At 39.6% G+C, this 19,498-nt stretch overlaps 1 protein-coding gene and 1 long non-coding RNA gene across 2 annotated transcripts; one reads left to right on the forward strand and one right to left on the reverse strand.

The window, feature by feature from the left end:
- Window positions 1–33: 33 nt before the first annotated feature.
- On the reverse strand, window positions 34–8,711 carry LOC141010489 (uncharacterized). Its single transcript, XR_012180187.1, has 2 exons — window positions 8,188–8,711; window positions 34–1,504 (listed from the first exon to the last, which is right to left on the reverse strand). It is a non-coding gene; the product is annotated as an uncharacterized lncRNA (long non-coding RNA).
- Window positions 8,003–19,484, forward strand: LOC141010487 (Na(+)/H(+) exchanger beta-like). The gene is made up of 12 exons (XM_073483467.1): window positions 8,003–8,743; window positions 11,377–11,837; window positions 12,584–12,834; window positions 13,677–13,894; window positions 14,005–14,201; window positions 14,317–14,406; window positions 14,575–14,645; window positions 15,643–15,816; window positions 15,913–16,027; window positions 16,110–16,208; window positions 16,414–16,486; window positions 17,280–19,484. The coding sequence occupies exons 1-12, from the start codon at window positions 8,440–8,442 to the stop codon at window positions 17,540–17,542; spliced, it is 2,316 nt and encodes a 771-aa protein (XP_073339568.1). The 5' UTR covers window positions 8,003–8,439; the 3' UTR covers window positions 17,543–19,484.
- The last annotated feature ends 14 nt before the right edge of the window (window positions 19,485–19,498 follow it).

Consider the following 19,498-nt stretch of genomic DNA (forward strand, 5'->3'; position numbering starts at 1 on the left):
TTAAAATTCCTACATTAAATAAACAAAACAACATATAACCATAGTTTTTATTTCTGATGGAAGGTTTTAGTTCACATAAAAAGTAATTAAAGAATTTGATTTGGTAAGTTTTTGTCCACAACATTCTCTCATAGATCATCAAAACAAGGATCCGAACACAGACACAAAGGCAGAATAACAAAATTAACAAAAAGACAAGAGAAGTGAGTTGTATGATTAGCTGATGCTCAACGTCCAAAATCCAAGAAACATAAGGCAGGCAAAGGAAAGTAAAGAGAAAAACAACCGAAATCGACAAACCACAGGCCACAGAGAAGAAAGCAAGGACAAAAACAGGAAATGGAAAGTAAAACCTGACAAACAAGGATATAATCTACAAAAAACGGGAAACAACTGACCAAAAACCCAAACCATGACATTCATCCAGATCATTAAACCCATAAATACAAGTCAAGTCAGTTTATTTATACAGCCACAAATCACAAATCGCATTGTTAACTTGCCTGGGTCTGTTTATTGGTTTGCTGGTTTGTTGGTCTGTCTGCAGGATTACATAAAAACTACTGAACACATTTCCATACTTTCTTACTTCCCACTTTCTTAAACTTTGCAATGTTTTTCTGTATTTTCATTAATTTCTCAGGAAATAATGCGCGGACTTTGATGAAAAAAAGCAGGTGTATTTAGGTGGCTGGTATCTATGAATGAAATTGAAGCAGATCCAAATAAAAATCAGAATCTTTCGGATTTAAATATGTTGCATTGATAAATTAAAGCAGACTGACCTTGGTGGAGGTACGTGCTCTACTGCGTGCAATTCTAGTTTAAGATAATCTTAAATACCCTGTTTAAATTATGTTTCTATGCATTAATACTTGATTGGTTTATGTAACCAACAGAGCCACATGAACAGTGAGACCCTGAACGATCAATGTGGCATCATGGAAACTGAGGCCTTATGTAACATCATAATGACAACCGTTAAATTACTTAAAACATTAAATGTAGTCTGGCTATGTCCAGTAAAAGTGAGTCCTCGTTTCTCATTGTGTTCTGCAGCTGCAGCCTCCAAACGGTCCATTCAGGATAGTTTTTAAAAAGTGTTTTCTCTTTTGTGTTTTCGGGTTACATAAGTCGCTGCAGCGCGTTAACACACATGTTCCCTCAAGCGTGCAACATGCTGCACAGAGCCACTTCTTCTTCTTCCCTCCCTGCTCTCACCCATTTCACTGGCTGGATGACCAAATCATCTCTGACAGGCCGAGGCTTTTCATGCAGCTCTGTGAGTGTGTGTTGAGCCCGTTGAGCCCGTCGGACGGGGATGTTCACAGTGCACAAAAGAGCAGGGACACACAGGAGCCTCTTCAGTACGACAGGCTGCCACTGTTTGTTCAGGCTTCACATGCTGTCCGTCTGTCTGAGCTGCTGCAGCCGTCGATGAAGGTGGAGGTCAGGTTGGGTGCCGCTTTTTGGATCAACTCCCCGAGGACCTGTCAACTTCAAACTGTGAGACAGACTTTGTTTTACCCAAAAACTGATATTTGATTATTTGGTACAAGAAATTGATAGTTAATTGTTGTTTTATACAATTTAAATCAAATAAATTAATATAATTGATAAATTAAAAGTTCTGGAAATGTCTGGTTTGGACACAGATATTTTTTCAACAACTTTTGCTTGAGTGAAGCTGTAACAACTTTGTCGTGTGTAAGAATAGTGTTACAAATAACTCTTTTGGCCAGATACAGAGGGATAAAAATTTATCTAATGGTTTTTTACTCTTGATAGTAGATCCAAAATGCAACATTCAGGTGTGGAAAAGTGGAAAATATTTGAGATGTACTGATTAAAATATATATATGATAAATTCTGGAAAGAAAGTTTCCTTTAATGTTGATAAATTAAATCCAAAATTATCTGCAGATAAACTAAACAAGAATATGTTCAAAATTGAGTCATTACATCCTCTGACAAACAGGCAGTGTGGTAAAAAGTACCTAAAAGTCATACTTGAGTAAAAGTAAAGTTATCATGTTAAATTATTACTTTGGTAAAAGTGAAAGTCACTCATGCAAACAGTACTTGAGTAAAAGTCTTAAAGTATCTGATATTAAATGTATTTAAGTATAAAAAGTACAAGTAAAAGTAAATTATACATATATTTACTTTTCACACTATGAGTAGATCACTTATCATCCTGTCTGATTATTAGATCCAGTATTCAGCATTTTTCTGATCATCTGCATCAGTGATTTTTCTTTTGTTTTATCCGATTCGGATATTAAAGTGCACTCATTTGGCTCTAATGCAGAATATAATCTGATTGGTAATTAGTATCTAAAGTTATTAATTTAATGTAGTGAGTTAAAGGTACAATATTTGCCTCCAAAGTGTAGTGGAGTGGCAGTATAAAGTAGCAGAAAAAGGAAATACTGAAGTAAAGTACCTCAAAATTTTACTTAAGTACAGTACTTGAATAAATGTACTTACATTCCATCACTGCAAACAGAGTCAGGTTTTTTAAAAACCAGTTCCAACATGATAAATTGTTTGACTTTACCTCAACTAAGTACTGAGCAGTTTTACCTCCCCTCAAATAAATTGAAACATCACAGAAAGTGTAGAAAAAGTGTAACTATTGGTGCATCACAAATTTCAGAATCTACATCTTCCTGCGTAGTAAACCTGAGCTGGGGTGTTGACAGTCTTTCCTCTCCTACAGGAAGTTTGTTGGCTCGTCTGAGAAGCTCCAGCAGCAGAGATGATCATCAGACTGGGAAGACTGACACCAGGATACTTCCGTCTCCTCCAGGTGGGTCTCGACCACTGAGAGTTCAGATTTATTACCTCTGTCTTTATGTTTTAACTGACTGGTCTCCACGCTTCAAACATTTTCCCCCAAATGCATAGTATCACATATTTTGTCCCTCTGCAGTTGAGACAGATGCATCATAATAACTCATTCTGATCTAGAGAGCACAGATAAATCAATCCACTGAGTGAAAGTTAATGTTTGGATCACTATTTGTCTTTTTATGTAATTGCTTTAAATTGAGGGAGGACAGCGATCGACGACAGGTTAATAAATATTTCACAGAGAGCTGATGCAGCTCGTCTCAGGAGGTCACATTATATAACCTGTTCAGACTCCACCTCACAGCTCGTGTTGCGTGCAAAAGGGTGATGATGCAGGATGTGAAATGTTCGTGGGGGAGTGAAGAGTTGACATGGACTGCTGTCTGATGCTACTATCTGGGGGTTAATTCTACTTATCATAGCGCTAAACGCCACTGAAATAACAGGATGTGATAAGTCTGTGAGTCAATGAATGTATGTATGAATGTAGGATACGTTCATACATACAGAATGGATGTGTCAATTTCATTCCGAACAATTAAAAAAAAAAAAAAAAAAAAAAAAAAGATACCAGCCACCTAAATACGCCAGATTTGTTTCATGCATGCATTATTCCCTGAGAAGTTAACAAAAACGTTACACAGGTGAAAACAAAACCTCCTTGGTGGAGGTAAAAAACAAGACCAAACCTACACATTCACAACTCCATGACCTCCATGACCACATACTGTACATCTCCACCCCCGTTACCAGGATTGTCACACTTAACAAAGAAAATCTGCCCTCAGAATACTTTGAAAGCTCCCATAATCACATAAAACGTCTACACACTGGCTTTAACTTCCCTCTCATCAGACTGTTGGCTAACTGCGTCTGTCTGTCTGTCTGTCCTGTGTGCAGAGGCAGGTCTCAGGTGAGGTCCGCATGCAGCCCCAGAGCAGTCTCATCGACCCCATCGCCATGACGATGGCCACAGTGGGGATGGGAGTGTCTCTGTACAGCGCCAGGCAGATGGCAGAGAGAGTCCATCTGAAACATCTGAACGCCTGAGACCAGCGAGGAGTACTCAAACCAGAGCAGCTCTGTGGGCTGTTGGCTTGTTTGTTTATTTGTTTGTGTACGTCGGAGAAGGTCTGTGATGGAGGAGGTGGAGAGTGTTAATGTGTTTGTGGTGTCGTTGAAGGAAAATCTAAGTGTCCCAGGAGGAAAATGTGAGTCATTGTTCAGTCCCAGCAGGATGATTTGTCATCATTCACAACAATTTACATATTTTTTTTTCCAATCACATAATTTATAAGCAAAAATAAGCCTGTGATTTGACAACTCTGTATATTTTGTGCTCGTTGCCTGTAAGAGGACTGCACATTTCATTATTTTAATGCAATAAATCTGCATATCATCTGTCAACAAGGATCTCAGGATTATAGTTCAACCTGCAACCACTATTATTTCCTGCATTTTATAGTGCAGCAAAACATAAAAAAACACAGAAAATCTAATAAAAGTTAAATAAAATGATGTGGGAATTTATCTCAGCGTAGCTCCTTGTTGTATTTCTGATATTAGTCACAAACTTGACCTTTACTTTCAAATATTCCAGTTCAGCAAATAGTTTGTTTGACTGTTGCACCTTAATGTTTTGAATTTAGATTGTAAATCCCAAAGCAGCATCACTCCCGTCAGTATTTATTATTTATGAAGCAGACTATAACCTGCTGTTTTCATCAGGGCATCCACAGTTTGTTTCATTAAAATGTCATGTTTGTACTAAAATGTTATAAACAAAACGTCTGTGAAAGATGAAAATGAATGATTTGTTTTGTATAGTCACACATTTAATAGATGTGATTCTTAAATAAAAATGTTCACAGTTCTGACGTCTATATTCTGATGTTTTTAAGTTGTTTTCTGTGACATTAAAACATCTTGTGGCTCTCAGGTTTCATCCATGTGGAAAAGTTTTGTGGGAAATTGTCGGGCGGCTGCACAATCTGTACGGAGCGACTCATGTGGATCAAACTCAGACAGAGGAAGTGATTCTGTGACATGAGCGAGATGTTGCGATGGGAGTCAACATGTTCTTTAACGTCAAGTATTTTCAGATGAGATCAAGGACCGTGTTCTTCTTTTCTAATTCAACAACCTCTCAAATGTGCACGGTAACAATTAACTACAATTTATTATGAACATTAATGATAATTATTTATGTAGCACCTTTAAAAACAGAGTTACAAAGTTCTGTACATGCTTAACACATAGTAAACAATGAAAGAGTCACAAGGAAAAGCAAGTATTACAGTGTTAATTACAAATATAAATATAAAGACAACAGGAAGAATAACTCAAGGAGGTAAAAATTAATAAAACCTGAGTAAAACAAAGATAAAGCATCGTAAATCAAGAGCTTTATATGCATGTGTTTTTAGGAGTGGTTTATATGGGGCACGCTGGATCTCTTCAGACAGGGCATTTCAAAGTCTGCACCAATCAGATTTTTTATTTTAAGAAGGGAGAAAGATCATGTATTTAATGTAAAAATCTACAGTTCATCTCATCAGAGTGTTTTAGCTTCTTTCAGCTCATTGTTTTGGTTCGAGGGTTCGCATCTTTACTGTTTTAGTTCACTCTCACCGCTCTCACAGCGTTGCTTTCGGCTGCAGCAGGCAGCTGTTTTCAGCAAAAAAGCTCTTAAACCGAGAAAGACGCAGTTAGCGACTGGCTGGTGAACAAAGTGGAGCACTTAGCAGCCAAAGAGCCAGATGTTTCCATCTGTAACGGCTGGATGTGTAGGCTAAATAAACAACTGTTTGCTAGTTCAACTTATGAACTTAAAGGGTGATGGTACAGTATGTCTCTGTGTTTGCAGCTTGTTCTGCTGCCCTCAAGTGGCCAAAAGATTCACTAATGCAAGTTTAAACAATAACCTTTGGCTAGAAAAATGCAACATTGATTGTACATAAAGTCATGGAAGGATGAAGTCACTTCATCATCGTACTTTGCTGTTTTTTATAGCATCCCCAAATCATAATGTTTAAAGCAGCTGAGAGGCTAAAACAGAATAAGTGAACAGAGAAACTTTTCCGTGCATATCCAGCGTGTCTAATCTCATAATGTCCCATATCAGCTTCCTCGTACATATTTTCAAGTTTTTACAACCTTGTCAAAAACAAACAGCCTCTAGATTTATGTTTCCATTGAGCAGACATCACCCAGAGGAGGAGGAGGTCTGACTCTGTGGGAACCAGCCACAGTTGTTGGTTTTACTAATTCCTCTCTGCTGGGGGCTGACAGAGATGAAGGGGAGCTTTGAATCATTTGTTTATTCTGAGTTCATCTAAAACTGGAAGCTATTTTAAATCATTTATTCTTCTTCACTTTACTTGAGAAGTTCAAATGTCAGGTCAACACACTGGTTGTTTAGGGGCCAGTATATCAAAAAGGAATTCCCCAATCATTAAACTGTCCACATCAGAGACACAGATTTCCAGTAAAAGCTAATAATGGTCTCTGATTCCATTCAGGAAATGTTTGAGAGGCTGCTCCCATGAAAATAATCAAATGATCTGTGACTGAAGAGCAGATTGACACGGATCCTCCCTGAATAACAGGCATTAGGCCCCTCTTGTCATGATTCATCAATGTATTTTCCCCCTGAGAAACCTTCAGTACTTCACAGTGTAAATTATAACCATTGACAGGAATACAGACATTAAACATTAAGAGAAAGAGGATAAACCATAATGATTTACCCCCTCTTCCTTTCTCTGTTTATATATAGGCCATATTGTTTCATATGTGCTGGTGTAACTGTATGTTACTGAACTGAATACTAACATTTATTTGATAACTTTAGTTACTAGTTACTTTTAATAACTAAGTGCACTGAATATCAGATACTTTAAGACTTTTAAGACTCAAGTACTCTTCGAATAGGTGACTTTCACTTTTACACAGTGTTGTAAAAAGTACCCATAAGTCATTCTTGAGTAAAAGTAAAGATATCGTGTTAAAATATTACTTTGGTAAAAAAAAAAAGAAAAAAAAGGAAAATCACCCATATGAACAGTAGTTAAAGTATCTGGCATTAATTGTCCTAAAGTATCAAAAGTAATTTTCAGGCAATAAATGTAATTAAGTATAAAGAGTAGAAGTAAAATGCCACATATATTTACATGTATATGGGTCGACTGATATGACTCCATTTATCATAATTCCTTTTTTATCCGATTCTCAATAAATTACTTTAAATAATGATGCAGCATGCAATCTGCAAAGTAACTAGTGACTAAAATTACTGAATATACGGAGTGGGGTAAAAAAATACATGTAGTGAAGAGGAAGTATAAAGTAGCGTCAAAGACTGCAAATAATCAAGTAAAGTACAAGTACCTTAGTAGCCTACTAGAGTAAAGTAGTACTTAGTTACATTCCATCACTGCTTTTACTAAGTAATATTTTAACACAATATCTTTACTTTACTCAAGTCTGACTTCAGGTCACCATTTCATGTAAAATCCTGAACTTAGCCGAGAAATGTCCTAAAACCCGGAAATCATTTAGCATTTCTGGACATCCGGTTCCCTCGTCTCAAAGTCTATTAAGTTTTTTGAATTGATTTTCGGTTAAATTCCTGAAATAAAGTCTGTGGTTACCACATGCTTAAAATATTTACACGTTTTGTTCTACGACATAAAATACATCATTAAATGTCCCAGAATTTCATCATAAAGCGTTTACGCATCTTAAAAACAGCGGTTGCTAACAAGTGGCTAAATGAAACCACAGAAGTTGTCGCAGATATTAAACGTCATCACAGCGAACACGGACGCTCATCTACTCACTAGTCCGTATTTAGTTACAAACTATTCTAACTCTGACTTTTACAACTTGTAGATTTATTAATTTACAAAAAACGTGTACAGTAATTCTGTAGTAAGACGCTTAGTGGTGGTGACGTTTAAGTCATGCGACTGCAGTGTAGTCTGTTGATAGCCTAGCATTAGCTTTTTACTTCTAACGACTTAATTTGCGCTTCGAAAATCACACAAGTGGTGTTCATCTGTGAGGATTATCTTGCTGAACAAAACGTATCATAAACTTTATTATTTTCGTTGATATTCAAAACAATCTCAGGCTTTTTGCTAACTTCCGGTACAGTAGGTGGCGGTATGCCCCTTTCAAAATCACGGTTGCGAGCCGCCATTAAACGCGCAGAAGAAGAAAAAGAAGCGTGACGGACGTGTGTCTGATGGATGAGGCTCCACTTGATGCGAGTTGTCAGGAGTTTCATCTGAGGGGAGAAACGCAACAGCCCATCGGACTTTAACTCACCTGAGCAGACGAGTGAGAGCCGCGATGTCAATGTGAAACCATCACCCACCGATGACAGCGGCGACAACTATGCGTAATTTTAAGATTCCTGTGAAGTTTGTGCGTAAAAGTGCGCGCTTCTCCGCGGCGCACCTCGCTCGCTTCCCGTCCTATCCTCATCTTCATCTTCATCGGGTCTAGAGCTGAGCAGCACCAGTACCAGCAGCACCGGCACCAGCAGCAGCAGCAGCTCAGGCGTCAAAGCGTCTGAAAATGGCTGTGCTCCGTCCCGCCCGGAGGAGCTCCGGCAGTCCACCTCCTCTGACGGGCTTGTTAGCGTGCGTTTTGTTGCTGCTCGTGTTCGTCTCCGCCGCCTCCGCCAGTCGTGATGCCGTTGCGGGAAACAACAACGAGACGCGGGGAGATCCGGCCGTGGTGACGGACGAGGACTCCCATCATCAGAGCAACTCCACCGCTCACAAGAAGGCTTTCCCCGTCCTCTCCTTCAACTACGACCACGTCAGGAAGCCCTTCGAGATCTCTCTGTGGATCCTCCTGGCCCTGCTGATGAAACTTGGTGAGTGACGCATGATGAGTCAAATTATTGGACGGTTTCCTGCAGCCGAAATGATTAATACTCCCACCTCCAACAGCAGCGAGGGGCTGGGTTATCAGAAACTGAAGGGTGTTCATTATCCAGACTGTTGACTCTATTTTTAATTGGTTCTTCTAGTGGGCTTCATGTTTTCTGGTTCTGAAATTCGTTTTTTTAAGTGGTAAAATGTCATCCAGCTCAACAGAGAACAGAAGAGGCACAAAGGTGGATGCCAAACCCAGCAGCTGTGATTGAGATATAAATATATTATGACTCGGTCTGAAGATGTTCATCTAAATATAGAAACAAACAGCTGCTGAGTTTTGAAAGCATTTAATAAAGCTGGATTTTTCTCTGCAAGCAAGAAACTCTATTAATATCGCACGCTTCATATACATACACACACATAGGCAGGCATATACAGTACGTAGTATTCTGTACGTACATAAACATACTTGAAAAAAAATAGCCAAACAGCTCCAGTAAAGTAGTAACTTTATTTCCATGTCATGCAAAACATTTGATCCGTCTCTCCAGTCGATTAGAAGATGCGCCATTTATCAAAATTCCCCCAAAATATAACATGGATCTTCCAACAATCAAAAGGTAAGGTGAATCTATATATTTGTATTAATAATTTCACACAGGTTACAAGACCACAGTTTATCTAGATAAAGGGCTTTTTTTCTGTCACCAAAATTGAAGAGAAAACGCCATCAAAATATTAAAATTGGGTCTTTAAGAAGAATTGAGTATTCTGGAAGGATAAATAAGTTGTTGTTTAATTAGCCAGGGGATGCACGACAATATCGGCACACCATTGGTAACGGCAGATAAAGGCTTGAAAGGAGATTTCCAGTATTTTTTTAAACCTAGATTCAGATTTTTGGTGTGTAAATGATTCATACTTACTGAAAGTTTTTGTATCCGTCCCCCAGATCACCTTAGCACGTGAGAAATGGCTGCAGTATAATTCCTTATAATTGCGTGCTTCTCTGCTCTCAAGAGGAGTGTCGTTGTGTCAAAGCTAAAGGTCAAATTCAAGAGATGACACATTATAAATATCCACATGTTTAACCTCTTTAATAGAGACTGCTGCTTTGCCAAGACTGGACTTAAACTCTAAGCCTTTAACATTTGCTTCGACTACAGATGGACGGACAGACGGTCACATCATCAGATCGGTTTGTGGATCATTACTGAATCTGTCTGTGGAAACACTATTAGTGTTCTGTTACAGTTGCCGAGGGAAAATCTGAAGCAGCGGTGAAGCTGGAAAACATCAACCATCTCCGTCTCCATTAATGTTCTCATTAATGATTAATGTTTACTGAACATTTAGGTGTTTCGACTCGATACCAAAACTGAATTTTTATTAAATGTTGCCATAAAAAAAGACTTGCCACCATATCAAATGTCAGAACAGCGTGCAGACATGATTCTGATTCCAGGAGTGTGTCCTACAGTTTGTCGTTGGCTGACTAAGCAGAACGAAGCAGCTCTCTGGCTTCTTATCTGTCCGTCCAGCTGTTGTCTCCGAGGGCCGGTCCAACTTCCTGTCCTAATGCACTGCTCGATAACAAAGATCCCAGTGTAACGGAGTCAGAGGGGAGAGGAGGGGGCGAGGACGACTGCACACAAGACCACTGACTGCATAAAACATCGCAGGAAAACGTTTGTTGCAGCAGCCTGAACCCCCAGTCACATGACTGAGAGGCTGAATGTCAAGGCCTCATTCAGCTGAGAGACAATCAGGACGAATGTGAAACTAAGAGTTGTTCAGCGTGGATCTACTGTGTCAGGGTTACAGACCGCAACTTTTACATCATATTGATTTATTTCACCCTGACAGACTGTTTACACTTCGCCTCAACATCTGTCCTGAGTGTTCCGATCACATATGGCCACACATCCCCAGACTCCCTTAACAAATCACATGTTTTTAAGATTTAATGATTGAGAAGAAGCTTAACAAACTTTGCAACACTTTGCTGTGAAAAATTCTAAATCAGTGGTCTCTTCTTGTGAATTCGGCATTAAATGCAATACATTAAGTTGTTTCTTTACTTATAAAAAGCGTCAGTTTGTACCCTAAATCTATGAGAGAAGACAACATTTTATTGATGGTAAACATGCCACATTTTACAAATACAGTAAACAGTAAGCAATATAGGCTACTCCTTTGTTGCCCATGGAGAAAGTCCCCAGACTCCCTTAAAAAATCACTAAATTTTGTGAGTTATTGAGCCAGGAGAAACGCTATAAATATTGTGAAATGCTGTCTACCACAAATTCTTAATTATTTGGGCCTTCTTGTAAATTCGGCAAATGTTTACATGAAGATATTTCTTTAGTTGTGAAAAAAAATCATATTTCATTTGTTTATTTGATTGTTACAGAGCAAGTTAGTAAACATCAGTATAAAAATACACAGTGTGAACATGTTGGATTTAGCAAGACCACCGATTTACATCTGTCCATCATGTCCATTAAAATAGATCACAGCTCTGGTTTTCCTTTAAGCCATTGTTTTGTTGAGTTTGATGAGTACACGCCCTGATTTAAGTTTTCATGAGCATGAAATTAAAACATTTGAACCCTCTCTCTCGCCGCAGGTTTTCACATTATCCCCAGAGTGTCAAACGTCGTCCCAGAGAGCTGTCTGCTGATCTTCGTTGGTCTGCTGGTCGGCGGCGTCATCAAAGCCATCGAAGAGGATGCCCCCATCCTCGACTCGAAGCTCTTCTTCCTCTACCTGCTGCCTCCCATCATCCTCGATGCTGGCTACTTCCTGCCCATCCGGGCCTTCACAGAGAACCTGGGCACCATCCTGATGTTCGCGGTGGTGGGGACTCTGTGGAACGCCTTCTTCGTCGGAGGGATGATGTACGGCGTGTGTCAGATTGAAGGAGCCAACTTGGGGAACGTTGACCTGCTGTCCTGTCTGCTGTTCGGCTCCATCATCTCAGCCGTCGACCCCGTGGCTGTCCTCGCTGTGTTCGAGGAGATCCACATCAACGAGCTGCTGCACATCCTCGTGTTCGGGGAGTCGCTGCTCAACGACGCCGTCACTGTGGTGAGTCAAGTGAAGGCTGAAGGTGCCGTGTACTGAATTTAAGTACAATTTTCATGTACTGTGCTTGAGCGTTTTCAACTTCTGCTACTTAACACCGTTGTACTTTTTACTCCACGACACTTAACTAACAGCTGGAGTTGCTTATCAAATGTAAAATTAAGAATTTTACAAAAAACGATAATCTTGTAAAAAACAACACTCGTTGGGACAACTTGTCAGATGGTTTTATGTAGATACGGTTATGGCCACAAGTTCAGTGTAAAATTCATCTCTGTCTTTGTTCGGATCTGTCTATTTAAAGTTCTGTTTATATTCCCGATGGGCCCATTATAAGATAAAAATGGCTTGCTGAAATCTGCTGTGCATGTGGCAGCTGTTACCACTACATCCACTACTATGATTGGTAATTATAATAATGGTGCATTTTATATTGTAATGGCGGCGGTCTAATGCAACTGTCCTGCAATAAACCCTCCATTCATAAATGTTATAATGTTTAGTTTCAGTTCAGTTGTTTTCAGTGGTGCTGTTGAACTGTATTGTGTTGAACTGACAGTTTTTTCTATTAGTTTGTTCACAAAAATCTCCAAAATAATCCTGGATTTGCATCTTGATCCAGATGTCCTGTAAATAAACAAACATAGAACATAACCTCCCTCACAAAGCCATACATTCATGACATTTTTACCTTGAATAAAACACAAGACAGGCGATAAAAGTCTCGAAATGTGTTTCTCTCTGTGCAGGTTCTGTATCACCTCTTCGAGGAGTTTTCCCACGCTGGGACTGTGACTGTGGTCGACGCCCTCCTCGGTGTGGTCTGTTTCTTTGTGGTCTCATTGGGAGGCATCCTGGTGGGAGCCATCTACGGCCTCCTTGGCGCCTTCACTTCCCGTTTCACCTCGCACACCCGAGTCATCGAGCCCCTGTTTGTTTTCCTCTACAGCTACATGGCTTACCTCTCTGCCGAGGTTTTCCATCTGTCAGGGATCATGTCGTAAGTCCAGGTCTCGATGTTTGGGATTGTTTTTCTTCTCCAGTAGGAAATATACCGGCTTGTCTCCATTTTTAGCTTGTTGTTAAACAAATCTTGAACAAATCTACACAGGACAAGAGAAAAATGCTTCAATCATGAATGATTCACTGCAGGCTAAAAAAAGACTCTGGGAAATGGTTCAGACGGCTTTTCTTTGCTTCTTCTTTGAGGAGGAAATAGAAACAGGGAGTCTTTATTTATTTCTATTGAATAAAATATCAGCATTTTATGATTGTTGAAAGTTTTTCTCTTAAAAATTGTAGTTTGATATGTTTGGGAAATATACTTATTCACCATGTGAGATGAGGAAAACAGCACCGTGTTTACATCTGTGTATTTAAGCTACAGCCACTAAAACTCACTATTCATGTCATTATATCTGCAACCTCGCAGTGCTGACAAGGCTCTGAGAAGTCACTGCACCCCGCCAAGAAATAGTCAGCGCAAAACCCTCATAAACCCAAAACTTGTCTATTTTATACTTTATTAATTGTTTAGATTTTAAAAAAACATGATTTAACATGTTAATCTGTGAACTTTAGGAGTGCTAATAGGCAGATTTTGTCACTTTCGGACTGAGCCAGGCTAGCTGTTTCCCCGTTTCCAGTCTTTATGCTAAGATAAGATAACTGCCTCCAGCTTGTCTGTGGTGTCAGTTTTCTCATCCAACTGTCAGCAAGGAAGCGGAAAAGCTTCCCAAAATGTAAAACTACTCTGTCATCTCCAAAATCTAGGGGAAAAAAATGGCTTAGTCATGCCAAACCTTTCTGATTTTCTCCTCGATTCCTTCCTGTCTCGAACAGATTAATAGCATGTGGGGTGATGATGCGGCCCTACGTGGAGGCCAACATCTCCCACAAGTCGTACACCACAATGAAATATTTCCTGAAGATGTGGAGCAGCGTGAGCGAGACGCTCATCTTCATCTTCCTGGGTGTTTCCACGGTGGCCGGTCCTCACGCCTGGAACTGGACTTTCGTCATTTTCACTGTGATCCTCTGTCTGATATCGAGAGTGCTGGGTCAGTACGCCAGAACATGGTGAAATAATGACTTTAGTATTTAGTATTTAGTCTCATCTCTTCCTTCCTCTTCTTTTAAACTCTGTTATGTTGTTTTCTGCGTGTTTCAGGCGTCGTCGGCCTCACGTTCATCATCAATAAATTCCGTATTGTGAAGTTGACCAAAAAGGACCAGTTCATCGTCGCCTACGGTGGCCTGCGAGGCGCCATCGCCTTCTCACTGGGGTTCCTGCTGACCAACAGTGAGATGAAGCACATGTTCCTCACCGCCATCATCACCGTCATCTTCTTCACTGTCTTTGTGCAGGTGAGAGATGTCGAGTTCCTCTTTTGACTAACATTTGCATTTCTGTGTTTTATGTGTGTCATAACAAACAATTCATGCAAAATCTACATGTCCTCACTTCTGTTTTCGTCTTCAGGGAATGACAATCAGGCCTCTGGTGGAGCTTCTGGCAGTGAAGAAGAAGAAGGAGAACAAGGGATCAATTAATGAGGAGATTCACACACAGGTTTGTTCTGTAATTATTTATTTCACAACTTTAGCTTGACTTGACTTGACTTTAACTTGAGCTTTATGTGGATTTTAGACCGTTGGAGTCACATATTTTGTTTATTATTCATCATTCAGATACGTTTTGCAGCAAAATCAACAAACAAAAACTCTTTCTTGTCCTCAGTTCCTGGATCATCTCCTCACAGGGATTGAATGCATCTGTGGTCATTACGGACATCATCACTGGAAAGACAAGTATGACTTTCTTGACTTCTGTCTCCTCCCTGTTACTGTCTTTTATGAGGAAAATCACAAAGAAAAAAGAAAAAAAATCGAGAAAAACCATAATAAATATAATATATGTTGTAAATAAATTATTGTAATTGAGGGGAATTCGTTACAAGGAAGAACAATCTGTATCTTCTTTAATTGTCTCTAAGCTGAAGGAGACTGAATATGATCCTGCACAAATGTTTCGATGTTCAAAGTGGCAGGAAGTCATTTTGCCAAATTAAGATTCCTGCTGTTGCTGTGGTTACAAACCCATTTTCTTGACTTACATTAAACCCCAGTAAGACTGAATCCTCCTCTGCATTCACTCATCTGATGTAAGAATTTAGTTTAATCAATCAATCAATCAACCTTTATTTATATGGGAGAAATCATTGAGGAGTGTCTCTCATTTATTCATTCATGTTTATTACAAAACAAGTTGATACATTTGATAAAAATAGGAATAAAGTAAAATACCATTCAGTTACAATAAACCCCAACATTTGGCAGTTATGCCAGATAAATAAAATGCAGACAGTCACGTAATTTTTTTTTTTGATTAAAACAAAAATGTGAATGTTTAAGATTACATTTCTGAAATGGCTCAAGGGTATAAGACTATTGATTTTAATTTGGAGCTGTACTTTGTTCCAGGAGTCGGGGCACTGAAATGAAATCGGTCTTTCAGCACTAACTTGTGGGATGTGAATCATGAGCCAGTCAGTAGAACGGGCCTGATAATGTGGTTTTGAGGGACGACCACCCAACCGTATATAAAATACAATGATGTGTTTAATGGTAGTAACAGTGAGTGCACGGCTCCAGGACCAAACGTAAAGAATTACGTAAATTCTTTACGTAAAGTAAAGAAAGTTGTGTGTACAGTATATACATAGAAGCATACACCAAAAGTCCGTATAAAGTCAGTAGGTAGCTTGTAAACTAATGAACTAATGATTGTTTTCTCTGCTGCACTCAGGCTGAACCGCTTCAACAAGGCCTACGTGAAGCGGTGGCTGATCGCAGGCGAGCGCTCCACGGAGCCTCAGCTCATCTCCTTCTACAACAAGATGGAGATGAAACAGGCCATGATGATGGTGGAGAGCGGGAGCGCCCCCAAGCTGCCCACCGTCGTGTCCTCCGTCTCCATGTCGTAAGTATCAGTCACAAGTCACGAGGACGATTCACGATGTCACGTAGTTAAATAACTCATTACATTAAATTAAATTAATTAAATGTATCTCCACAGAAACATCCAGCCAAGAGGAGCAGCCAGACGACGGGCGATCCCGAGCATCTCGAAGAGTCGCGAGGAGGAGATCAGAAAGATTCTGAGGAACAACCTGCAGATGACCAGACAGAGGGTCGGTAACACAGGGAAGATTTTCATGTTTTACTAATATGCACTTTGTTTCTGACGCCGTCCTTCATGTCTTTCCTCCTCAGCTTCGATCCTACAGCAGACACGACCTGCTGATCGACCCGTTCGAGGACACCCTGAGTGAAGTTCGCTTCAGGAAGCAGAGGGTGGAGATGGAGAGGAGGGTGAGTCTGACTGTGATTCTGATTGTCGGTGTTAAAGCTGTGGAAGTAAATAACCTCACGTAGAGATGTAGGTGTTTGTGCTGATTCATTCTTTTAATCTTATTTTTGGTTGTTTTTAATGAATGAAGTGAATCTAAAGTGCAGTTTAACTTAATAGTTGACAACTAATCGTCTTTCCTGACAAACTTTTGTGTCTCTTTCACAGATGAGTCACTACCTCACAGTTCCTGCAAACCGCCAGGAAACACCGTCAGTGAGAAAAGTCTGCTTTGAATCAGGTCAGTAAAACACACAATACCAACTATAACTACGTTTATGGTGAAATAGGCTTTCTGACATTGCTTTAGATTCAAAGTGAAGTAATATTTTTTTCAGAGCGCTTTCTGGACTCAAACTATTTGTTTGATGTGCTCTTTGGATGAGGATACATTCAGACATGAAAATAAATCATAAACAAACTCGGATTTCAGCAACAAACGTTCGTCAGGGCCTCAAAAACAAGTACATGTTTGTTGAGAAGTAACAAAACGGTGTCCATCACACAGTTTGTCCACCAGAGAGCGCTGGTTTAAAATGTTAAATGTCAGGACCTCATTGGTATCATCATCATGATTTTTACAAAAACAACTTTAAGGGATCTGGAATATTTCATATGCTCCTCTATTTTATTTGTTTATGTAAACAAACAGATTGTAACTTTCATATATCAATATCCAGTGATGGAGGAAGTTTTCAGATCTTTTACCAAAAGACCCGAAATGTTCTGAATACTACACTTGTATTAACAAAGGTTAAGAAATAAAAATAGGAAAATTAAAGCAGAAATATCAATTTTAAAAATGAATGAATGCCAATTTCTATTTTCAATGTTTATCATTAAAGTTCAGATTAATTAATGTATTGAGCCGTTTTCATATTTCTTTATTTATTTCTGTTTGTGGCAGCTTCAGGCCTCCATACGGTGATGCACAAACTGCTGTTTGTCCAAAAAACAGTTTGTTTATGATTCAGCCGCAGCTTGTAGACACTATTTAAGCACTAATTTGTCTCTCAACTGTATCTGTGTCCCAGAACACCAGGTTTACACTTACGACGACAGTGAGAGCCCCAGAGGGCCGACCGTTCAGCTGAGTCCCAGCCCTCCCGATGCTGTCAGCCTGCTGAGAGAGTCGCCCCAGAGGCCCAATCAGAGCAGCTCGCAGAGAGACAGAGGCGACGGCGAGCCGAGGGAGAGGGCGCCAGACGAGCAGGAGGAGCAACTGAAGCTAACACGCTGCCTTAGTGACCCCGGTCCCAACAAGGAGGAGGAGGGAGACGGCTCCTTCCACTCGTGATGAAGCACATTATTAAGTTCTTGAAAGCAGAGGATGATTCATGATCTCCTCGTGTCGTCTGCTGTACTCAATGAGTCGTAGCAAAGCTTGATATTTATTAATTTAAATTAAAAGTATTATTCTTTTCAATGTTTTTGTGATATGAGATTATGCAAAATGTCGTTGTTTTTTTCATTCATCAGGATTTTTATCATGTAACACATTACCAAAGCATGCACCACTGGATGTTTGCTATTTCAGGATCTTATCAGAGCCTGAAGTCTCAGCATTTTGTGTCTTAACAAGCAGACCAAAAAAAAAAAAAAAGACAGAGCACTTGTTTTAACATGCTTGAAGCCCCAGATGGTTGGAGTTTACCCCATCAAAGCACAGAAACTTATAGAGTAGAGCTCAACTGATCTCATCGTCACGGCTGATATTATTGCCGATAATCAGCCTGTCGAAGATCAGCAAAGACATCAACTGTTAAGAAATTGCAGCCGCAGGAAATACCAAAGAAATGTTTGAGGTGATTTAAAAACAGTGTAACTAATGAAAGTTAGTGTGACTTAAAATTCACTAATCGATTAGTTGTTGATCTAGAAAATGTCAGAAAATGTTGAAAAATGTCAATCAGTGCCCAAGACGACGTCCTCGAACGTCTTGTTTTGTCCACAACCCAAATATCTTCAGTTTACTGTCAGAGGAGGAAAAAAAACTAAAAAAAAATCACATTAAAGAAGCCAGAATCAGAGAATTTAAACTTCTTTTCTTGAAAATTACTCAAACTGATTAAAGGCACAGTACGTAAGAATTGGCCTCCTAACAGGGGAAGTATATCACCAGAGTAACCGCTAACTGTTCAGCTAAACATTAAAGAGCATGTTAGCAATGTCATTTTCATTGTGAGCGTATTAGCGTACTGATGTTATCATTCAGTTTGAAGCTCCTCTGCGCCTCCGAGAGCACCAACATGGTTTTGGACTCTTAAGGCTGTGTCATGCTAAAAAAGAACGACTTCGTATGTCGTAAAAACTCCTGTCCGTCGTACAAAAAGACGATCCAGTATTGTTAAATTATGGGAATAAAAGTGCACATTTTCAGACGGTATCTCCTGGAAGATACTCATAGCGTTGCACATAAGAAATTCAAACCCAGGTTACAGTCTAGCCTCAGCCTCTGCACAGCGACCATAACAGTGTGGAGTTTGTGTGAATGCGGATCAACTGTTTCAGAAACAGAAATTGTCGGACACAGCTCCTCTACACTGGTGCCTATCTTGGTCAAACTTCTTTTAAAAAACATAATGAGACGACTCCCTGATTAAAAATGTTTGTTTCTATATCATAATCAAAGTATTATCAGCCTCAAAAATGTGTGTGTGTGTGTTCCAGATGACACAGAAAGCACAAATCTGGTGATCCAAGGATGTTAAAATAACTCGACTCGCAAATATCGTTACTAGACCGAGGCCTGTGAAGAAGCTTAGCGCTGTATTTAACATCGTTGCATGACTGACATGTTTTCTCAGGGACTGCAACATGGCACAGTATTAACCGATGCCCTCTGCAGAAAGAAAATAAGTGTTTCTGTCCAGATTGTGCTCCACATGTGCTCCATTTCTAACTGTTTTGTAAGCTTAAGTGTTTCTACTTGTAAGAGCTTCAGTAACATTCCAGCAGTGATCGAGTTTGTCGACTTCTTGTGTGACGAAGCTTTACAAAAATCTGTGTTCCTGGTAGCTGAGCATGCTCTGAGACTTTTATCGGGAGGTTAAAGAGGTGAATCACTGTTTCATATCACAGCACTGAACTGCCTGAGCTTCTGCTGCCTGCACATGTTTGCCTTAAAATGTTTTGCTTTCTTTGTGTTCGCCAGTTGAAGTATTTTTATATTTTGAAAAAAGAAGTCATATTTGTGAAATGAAGGAAAGCTTTAATAAAGGTGTCACTGCCTAAATTCAGTGCTAATGTGCTG

This window comes from Pagrus major, chromosome 16 (genome assembly GCF_040436345.1).
Source record: "Pagrus major chromosome 16, Pma_NU_1.0".
Taxonomy (NCBI): domain Eukaryota; kingdom Metazoa; phylum Chordata; class Actinopteri; order Spariformes; family Sparidae; genus Pagrus; species Pagrus major.